Source organism: Babylonia areolata, chromosome 29 (assembly GCF_041734735.1).
Source record: "Babylonia areolata isolate BAREFJ2019XMU chromosome 29, ASM4173473v1, whole genome shotgun sequence".
Lineage (NCBI taxonomy): Eukaryota > Metazoa > Mollusca > Gastropoda > Neogastropoda > Buccinidae > Babylonia > Babylonia areolata.
Window position 1 is genome coordinate 9,431,299 of NC_134904.1, and position 9,717 is coordinate 9,441,015.

Below are 9,717 nucleotides of genomic sequence, written 5' to 3' on the forward strand. Positions count from 1 at the left end.
GGTTCAGCCTGTGGGTGTAAAATCTGTTCAAAATGCTCTTTCCACGATTGAAATTGAGGGAATGTGTTTTTCTTTTTTCTTGCATTGCACACTATTGTCCAAAACCTATTACTGTCGTTTTTACTGTTTAACAGGGAGTCGTATATATTTTGCCTGAATGCTTTCTTTTTCCTTTAAATTTATTTTGATACAAAGCTCATTTTCCTCGGCAGGCAACTTTCCTTTCTTTATACAGTCCCTCATTTCTAACTGGATCTGTACCAGTACTAAATGCACGTTTAGATTCTCGTTTAAAGTGTCTGCATTCCACATCATACCATCTGCTGTATTTCTCGTTTAAAGCGCCTGCATTTCACATCATACCATCTGCTGTGACTTCTCGTTTAAAGCGCCTGCATTCCACATCATACCATCTGCTGTGACTTCTCGTTTAAAGCGTCTGCATTCCACATCATACCATCTGCTGTGACTTCTCGTTTAAAGCGCCTGCATTCCACATCATACCATCTGCTGTGACTTCTCGTTTAAAGCGCCTGCATTCCACATCATATCATCTGCTGTGACTTCTCGTTTAAAGCGTCTGCATTCCACATCATACCATCTGCTGTGACTTCTCGTTTAAAGCGTCTGCATTCCACATCATACCATCTGCTGTGACTTCTCGTTTAAAGCGCCTGCATTCCACATCATACCATCTGCTGTGACTTCTCGTTTAAAGCGCCTGCATTCCACATCATATCATCTGCTGTGACTTCTCGTTTAAAGCGTCTGCATTCCACATCATATCATCTGCTGTGACTTCTCGTTTAAAGCGTCTGCATTTCACATCATACCATCTGCTGTGACTTCTCGTTTAAAGCGCCTGCATTCCACATCATACCATCTGCTGTGACTTCTGACACGCCCACCTTTACACACAGTCTAACGCATGCAGTCACCAGCTTCTAACATCAAACACGTGAATTTTTCAAGAGCAGATTTCACATCATGATTAACTTCATCTGTTAATTTGTCAAGTAAGACTTCTGTGTTTTTTCAAGAGCAGATTTCACACCATGATTAACTTCATCTGTTAATTTGTCAAGTAAGACTTCTGTGTTTTCCAGAGTCATGAAGTCAACAAACAGACTTAACTAACACAGATACCATCTTAACTTTTCAGAATTTTTTTTTTTTTTGTTGTTGTTGTTGTTGTTGTTTTTTAGTTGTTGTTTTTTTGGTTCGCTTTCTTCTGAAGTTTGATTAATGCTTTAATTTCTAATTGTATGGCCATATGATGTGACTCCACACGGTCCATAACTCTGCATGACTTTATATGATCAACGAAGTCGACAGAACATAAAAAAAAAAAAAATAATAATCGATGACGCTATTCCCATGATCAGAAAGAAAAGTAAACAAATCATCAGAAACAATTTCACCCAAACCATTTAAAGGCGTTAAACTAAAGGCTGTACACATCTCCATAAGTATTTTACCAAAACCATTGGTAACAGTGTCTTGTGACTTTCTTTCAAAAAACGTCCGAACACTCTCGGCTGAAGTCGTCCACTGTTTCTGTTTTAAGACTCCAGTGAGACAGAGAGAGAGAGAGAGAGAGAGAGAGAGAGAGAGAGAGAGAGAGAGAGAGACAGACAGACAGACAGACAGACAGACAGACAGAGACACAGAAAAAGAGACAGGGAGAGAGAGACAAAGAGATACATTCACTCACTTGGACTGAAAGGCATGTTGTGAACGAACCTGATATCACGCAAAATATTGTTTATTATCTGACACCACATCGTCAGCAAATCACAGACCACTTTATTCTACGGTGAGGAACAAAAACAAAATAAACAAAATAACCAACAACAAAAATGATAAACCAATGAAAATGGAAGAAAGAAAAGGAACAAAAACGTTCTCCTTCATTTAATCACAATACCGAGAAGCAGTAGACGCATCTGTTAAACAGTGCACATCATACATAATAGCTGGTGTCCAACATCATGTTGTGGATCGATATTAACAAGAAGTCACAGAACAGTTTATTCTGTTCGGTGAAATTACGACCGGAGATGGAAGCAGAGATCCTTTCCTCTAGTAACAACATTCAAAAGCAGCACAAGCAATATCTATCTATCTATCTATCTATCTATCTATATATATATATATATATATCCACACACACATACACACACACACACACACACATATATATATATATATATATATATGTGTGTGTGTGTGTGTGTGTGTGTTTGTGTTGAGCGCATATCATAATCATCAATTTACTATTATTACTACTATTTCAGTAAACTACATCGTCATAGAAGTTACTTTCAGCACTATTAACAGCACATCAAATACTCCCTATTCTACCACGTTTTTTTGTTTTTGTTTGTTTGTTTGTTTTGTTTTTTTTGTTGTTGTTTTTTTTAACACACAGGCATGGAGAGAAATGAAGCAACAGAAAATACTTTCTTTAATGTTATACGAGGGTAGATCAAAAAGTTCTCGGCCTAACCAAGAAACAATGACACTAACTTGTGCCCCATCCCCCCATACTCACCAGACCTGGCTCCATCCAACTTCTTCCTGTTCCCCAATCCTCATCCTCATGGGCAATCATTTTGGGAGTGATGACGACGTCGTCCACACCTTAGAAGCATTTTTGTAGGCTCAAGACGCACGTTTCTTTCCACGCAGGGATAGCTAGTGTTTGAACACCGATGGGGAAAAGGGCACAGCAGTCAGGGGAGACTATTGTGAAAATCAAGAAACAGTTTCGATAACTTTTGTTTCTATTTACCCTCGAAACATTTAAATGCAGAGAGTGTGTGTGTGTATGTATGTATGTATGTATGTATGTATCTATATATATCTCTCTGTGTGTGTGTGTGTGTGTGTGTGTGTGTGTGTGTGTGTGAGTTGAGCACAAGATGATAATCACAAGTAGTTTTCAGTTATATATTTCGTTATTTTTGACTCTTCTTCTTGTTGTATTCTTCTTCTTCTTCTGGGTATTATTATCACTAATACTAATCTTCTTCTTCTTCTTCCTCTTCTGCTTCTTATCATCATTACTATCTACAACGGTATTTACAGTAGATCACATACTTATTCCACCATGATGTTCAACAAATAAAAACAATAACAAACAAACGTGGTTTTTTTATTTTTCATGACAACATTCAAAAGCAAAACACTGTAACATCAGGACATACTCGTTATACTGTCCGAAGTAACTGAATGTTGAGCACACGTCAGCATATAACCGTAGCAGTGGCCAACTGGTCAGGGAAGAGATTGTCTACCGGTTCGAATCCTGAATACAGACCGGAATTTTTACCCGGTCTTAAGGTGGCGCTTCCCTGTACAGACGTGCTCATCTGGTGAAGAGGATGGATTCCGAATTTCACACAGACAAATCCGTTGTTACACCACCACCACCACCACCAACAACAACAAATAAATAATAATAATAAAATAAAAATTAAAATAGATAAATAAACAAGATAAAGTCAAGCATGTATATCATTGTTCTTCACAGACCTCGGAACCGTTACTGAGCAATATCTACATAGCTTGAAATACGCTTTACAGTCTTTACAATCATGCATAATCAGTTTGGCAAGACGTTCTTTGAGCTTTCGATTGTAGTGTACATCACTAACTAGCTACGTAAGGAGAAATGTAGGAGAGATTGTAGTGCACCAATCTAACAAGCTACGAAAGGAGAAATGGAGGAGGGATTGTAGTGCACCAATCTAACTAGCTACGAAAGGAGAAATGGAGGAGGGATGAAGGTAGGGGGGAACGACGGGTGGGGGTGGGGGTGGTAGAGAGGGAGGGAAGACGAGACAGGGAAGGGGTGGTTACACAAATAGTTCATGACTGGGAAAGTTACTGTTCGTGGCAAGGGAGTCAGTCTATCTATCTATCTATCTATCTATCTATCTGTCTTAATAATCTTCTAAAAGTAGGAACACTGATCACATTAATTCAATGAACACGATGCTGTTAGACAGCTCATAACGTAGAATTTGATGTATGGATAATATGATTCTTTTTTTCTTTTCATACGCACACCTTGAGTTGGGCAAATGGGAGGGGGAATGGTGACTGTAGTGGTGGCGATGGTGAGGGAATTGGAGCTGGCAATGTGAAGTTCAATTTTGAAGCCATTCAAACACACAAAATACACAAAGTTCCACTTTGTTAAGATATTAAAGAATCCAACAGACTGAAATTTCAGCTATTTGAAGTCATTCAAAATAAACTGCAATCTGTCTTTTTTTTTTCATGAGCAACATTCATTGGCTGATAAAGGGATCGCTCTTCGAAATCGAAAGCGAATGAATACATAGTAAAGTTCTGAAACGTTTTTTTTTTTAAGAACGAAAATAAACACACAAAAAAGCAACGTTCAGTGGCTGATAAAGAGATCGCTTTTGCAGATCGAAAGCGAATGAATACAAAGTAATGTACTGAAACTGAAAATAATAAATTGTCCTAGTATCAGTCTCAAAGAGGTGCCAAAGCGTTCGGACGGACTGATCCACAACAAAAGTCAGCACACCACATCTGCCTCTGAAAAAAAACAACAACAACAAAGGAGCAGATACCTGACATACGCTTAACGCATGGCCAACGCGATCATTCAAAGCAAAACAATCAGTTCTACCTCTTTTTGTTTTTCACAGTCCGTTTGCAATGGCGTCACTTTGCATTGTGTGTCTTTTATCAATATCCCTCAAGATTTTGGTTGGAAATAAAACAACGTGGTGTAGGAATGAGCTAAGACACAAGTCTTCTCTTTGCACCGAAAGGACTAAAGTTAAAAAAAGGGGGAAAAAAGGAAACAAAATAAAGAGAGTAAAATCCATGCCTCCTCTCCCCCATCAATCTTGTCGCTTTTTCTTTTTCTTCTCTGTTCGTGGGATACAACACCCACCTTCACTCATAATTTTTGTTGATTATCTACTTGTGAGATTTTTACGTGCATGACCGTTTTTACCTCGCAGCCATAACTTATTCTGTGTACTCCATTGCGGCGCAGCGTATATGGATCTGTCCGCACGCTTTGACATTTCTTTGAAACTGAAAGCTCCGTTCTGAGGGATGTGTATGAAGGGAATGTTCTGGTTTCCACACCCCACTGAACGCCGACATGGATTACGGGATCAATAACGTCAGCATTTTGATCTTCTGCAAGTATATACACATGAAGTTCGATCCGAAAAATCCCCTCCCTTAATTAACCAGCCATTAGCAGGACTCAAACCCAGGACTGTCAGTGTAAAAGTCCGGTACTTGAACCACTCGGCTGTTGTTCCCATCAGAGATTCTTGATGCATGGTATCATCACTTAAGTCATCCCCACGCATCAACACCCACGGCAAAACAAAACCTCAAGAATCAAACCAAATCAGCTAAAACTTCCACCCTCTACAATCTCTCTCTCTCTTTCTAACTACACACATATACATATGTCTCTCTCCTCTCTCTCTTCCTACCTCTCTCGCTGTTTCCATGCCTTTCTCTGTCTCTCCCCACCTCTCTCCCTCCGTGTTTCCACATCCCTCTCTCTCTCTGTCTCTCTCTCCCTGTGTCTCTCTTCCCTCTCTCTTCCTCTCTCTCATTCTTTGCCTTCCGCCATATTTCTATTCTCTCTCCGCCCCCCTTTCTCTCCATCCTTCTCTCTCTCCACCTCCCTCTCTCTCTTTCACCTCCAGCTCCCTCTCCCTTTCTTTCCAAATCAAGCAGTGGAGGAGGTCTGCGTGCTGGAATCCCTCACCTCCACCGTCATCATCTCCATTTCCCCCTCCACCCCCTCCTCCTCCTCCTGCCCACCTCTCACGGTGGCATAAGAAGAGGGCACAGCGACGATTTTCTTACAAGTTGGCCGGACCTCCGCCGAGTCTGACTGAGAAACTCTCGCCTCTACCCCTCCTCCTCCTCCTCCTTCCTGCTTCCGGTACGAGCCAGCACCAGCAGCGTCGTCGGGGCCGGAGGAGGAAGAACTGCGTTTGGCGCCGCCGCCGCCGCCGACGCTTCCTTTCTTCCCGCCCTCGGCAACGTTGTCCGGAAGCCGGAAGCACGTCTTGCGCAGGAACAGTCGCGCGTTTCCGGTGGCAGGGCGCAGGCGTGAGCTGGGGTCGAGCAGAGAGGTCAGGTGAACGGCGTACCCGTCAGTAAGGACCTGTGGAGAGAGGAGGGGTGTGGGGGATGGGCGGGGGGGTGGGGGGCAGTGGGGAGTGGGGAGGGAGGTGAGGGGCAGTGGGGAGTGGGAAGGGGGAGGGGGGGTGTTGTCAGTCACTGAGATGGAAGGAAGGAAGGAAGGTAAGAGTGGAGGAAGCGAGTGGAAAAAAAAAGAGGGAAGAGAGGGAGAAACAGAGAAGGAAAGAAAAAAAACAAAAAGATGAATGGAAGGAAGGAAAGAAGAAAGAAAGAAGCATGATCAGCTTGACCAACATCGACAATACAAAGGCAACAAAGACAAACAACATCAACAGCAACAATAACAACGGCTATCGGTACAGTGAATTCATATCCACTGTGTCAGGACGGCGCGGTCTAGTCCTCCTCTCGTTTTAAACTCCCCCAACCTCTTAACTAGGCACCCATTCTCAACTGGATGAAGTGAGGAAAATCAGAGTAAAGTTCCTTTCACAGTGATACGACACCATGCCGAAACGGGGCCTCGAACCCTGATCACTGGTGAACAGTGCATCAGAGGTCCAACAACTGACCGATTCTGCTACCATGTCTCTTACTACACTCAGCAACAGAAATGAAAGAGTTCTCACTGTGGGCGTTCATTCTTTTGTGGCAGCCTTCCACTCGTTGGATAGATTATACACTAGCTTCAATGCATTTTAATGTCTTGAAGAATACTGCATCTACACACCTCTGTGACGCACTTTGGATCTGTAATCCTTGTAGAAGAACTTCACATTCGGCTGCTGATTCTGTAGTGCTGACCATTCCTCAAAGAAACAGAAAGTCCAATGGTCAGTGCTCCCCCTTTCTGTATCCAGCAGCATGGAACATATTGCCCTTCAGTCCACATGGACTATCCAGCAGCATGGAACATACTGCCTTCAGTCCACATGGACTCTCAAGCAGCATGGAACATACTGCCTTTCAGTCCACATAGTCTCTCCAGCAGCATGGAACATACTGCCTTTCAGTCCACATGGACTCTCAAGCAGCATGGAACATACTGCCCTTCAGACCACATGGACTCTCAAGCTGCATGGAACATACTGCCTTTCAGTCCACATGGACTCTCAAGCAGCATGGAATATACTGCCTTTCAGTCCACATGGACTCTCAAGCAGCATTGAACATACTGCCTTCAGTCCACATGGACTCTCCAGCAGCATGGAACATACTGCCCTTCAGTCCACATGGACTATCCAGCAGCATGGAACATACTGCCCTTCAGTCCACATGGACTCTCAAGCAGCATGGAACATACTGCCCTTCAGTCCACATGGACTCTCAAGCAGCATGGAACATACTGCCCTTCAGTCCACATGGACTCTCAAGCAGCATGGAACATACTGCCTTTCTGTCCGCCACAGAGACTCCAGCAACCCTTCAGCCCTCTTCTGTTCTGCACACACCCCTTTCGACTGATGCTGGTCGTATTAGGGAGCGTCAGACTGTATACTTCTTATTCTTCTGCTCCTTCTTCTTCTTCTGCTTATAATTCTTCTTCTTCAGCTTCCTCTTCTGCTTATCATTCTTCTTCTTTCTCTGCTTCTACTTCTGCCTATCATTCTTCTTCTTGTTCTGGTTATCCTTCTTCTTCTTCTGCTTCTGCTTATCATTCTTCTGCTGCTGCAGCCTTGTATCATTCTTCTTCTTCTTCTTCTGATAATTCTTCTTCTCCTCCTCCTCTCCCTTCTTATTCTTCTGGCTATCATTATCAGTAGTTGTAGTAGTAGAAGTCGTATGCTGTATATACCTGTGCCATGGTGAGATGCTTTTTGGAGGCTTTGCCTACGATGTAAATTTGCTGCGGCTGCAAGCCCAGTTCCTTGTAGATGTGGATGTCTTTGCTGGATCCATAGGCCCCCACGAAGTGCACATCTGCCTGCAGACAGTGATACGGATAAAAATATGAAATATGGATATATATGTATAGATATGGAAATGGATACGATTATTTCTTCATAAGGCACATATCCCCTGTGGAAGGGCAAACAGAACAACTTCTAATCACGACATCGATTTCTATCGATAAACATGGAGATCAGTGCGAAACAAACTACATATGATAACATGAAACAGCAGTTCTTTCTGCCTGAGGTCAGAGAGAGAGAGAGAGAGAGAGAGAGAGAGAGAGAGACAGACAGACAGACAGTAAGGGACATAAAACAAGAAAGAAAAACGAGACACACACAAAGAAAAAGAGACAGAGAGAGACAGAGACAGAGAGAACTGTGTGTGTGTGTGTGTGTGTGTGTGTGTGTGTGTGCGCGCGCGCGCGCGCCAATGTGAGTGTTGTCTCGCGCAGCAGATTACAGCACCTCTTTTTTGTACATAAATATCACCTTTCTAACCCCCCCCCCCCCACACACACACACACACACCCTCACCACCACCAACCGACTCCTTCCCGACGTCGATCAATCACCCCCACCCCCTGGATGCTAGTCATTCTGATGAGACGATGAACCGAGGTCCCGTGTGCAGCACGCACTTAGCGCACGTGAAAGAACCCACGGCATTAAAAGGGTTGTCTGTGGCAAAATTCTGTAGAAAAATTCCCTTATACAGGAAAACAAAACCCAAAATACAGAAAACTGTAGGTAGGAAAAACAACAACAGCAAAAAAAAAAAAAAAAAAAAAAAAAAAAGAAGAAGAAACGCCCTCTCCCTGGGGGGAGCAGCCCCAATTTCACTCAGAGAAATCCGTTCCAATAAAAAAAAGTGATACAATACAATACAACACAACACAAACCCAAACCCAAACAACACCAACCCAACTCAACACAACATCAACTCAGCAACCCAACTCAACCCAACCCAACCAAACACAACACCAACACAGCACCACACCAACCAACCCCAACACAACACAACACCAACACGACCACAACACAACACCAACACAACACAAACTCCAACACAACACAACACCAACACGAACACAACACAACGCCAACACAACACAAACTCCAACACCAACACAACACAACACCAACACAACACAAACTCCAACACAACACAAACTCCAACACAACACAACACAACGCCAACACAACACAAACTCCAACACCAACACAACACAACACCAACACAACACAAACTCCAACACAACACAAACTCCAACACGAACACAACACAACGCCAACACAACACAAACTCCAACACCAACACAACACAACACCAACACAACACAACACCAACACAACACAGACACCAACACCAACACAACACAGACACCAACACCAACACAGACACAACACCAACACAACACAGACACAACACCAACACAACACTAACACCAACACAACACAACACAACGCCAACACAACACAACACCAACACAACATCAACACAACACAACACAACACCAACACAACACAACACTAACAACACCAACACTAACAACACCAACACCAACACAACCCCAACACCAACATCTACACCAACACCAACAGAACACCAAAACCTATATCAACACTAACACAACACCTACACAACACCAACACCTAC

General features: G+C 43.0%; 1 protein-coding gene across 1 annotated transcript in view; it reads right to left on the reverse strand.

Moving 5' to 3' along the window:
• Nucleotides 1-3,014: 3,014 nt before the first annotated feature.
• Nucleotides 3,015-9,717, reverse strand: part of LOC143302273 (protein retinal degeneration B-like) — a 36,945-nt gene continuing 30,242 nt past the window's right edge. Inside the window, exons 16-17 of the mRNA XM_076616870.1 lie at nucleotides 7,961-8,089; nucleotides 3,015-6,187 (exon numbers count right to left, since the gene is read on the reverse strand). Of these exons, the coding sequence (XP_076472985.1) occupies nucleotides 5,744-6,187; nucleotides 7,961-8,089 (573 nt within the window). The 3' untranslated portion in view covers nucleotides 3,015-5,743. The remainder of the gene's footprint in view (nucleotides 6,188-7,960; nucleotides 8,090-9,717) is intronic.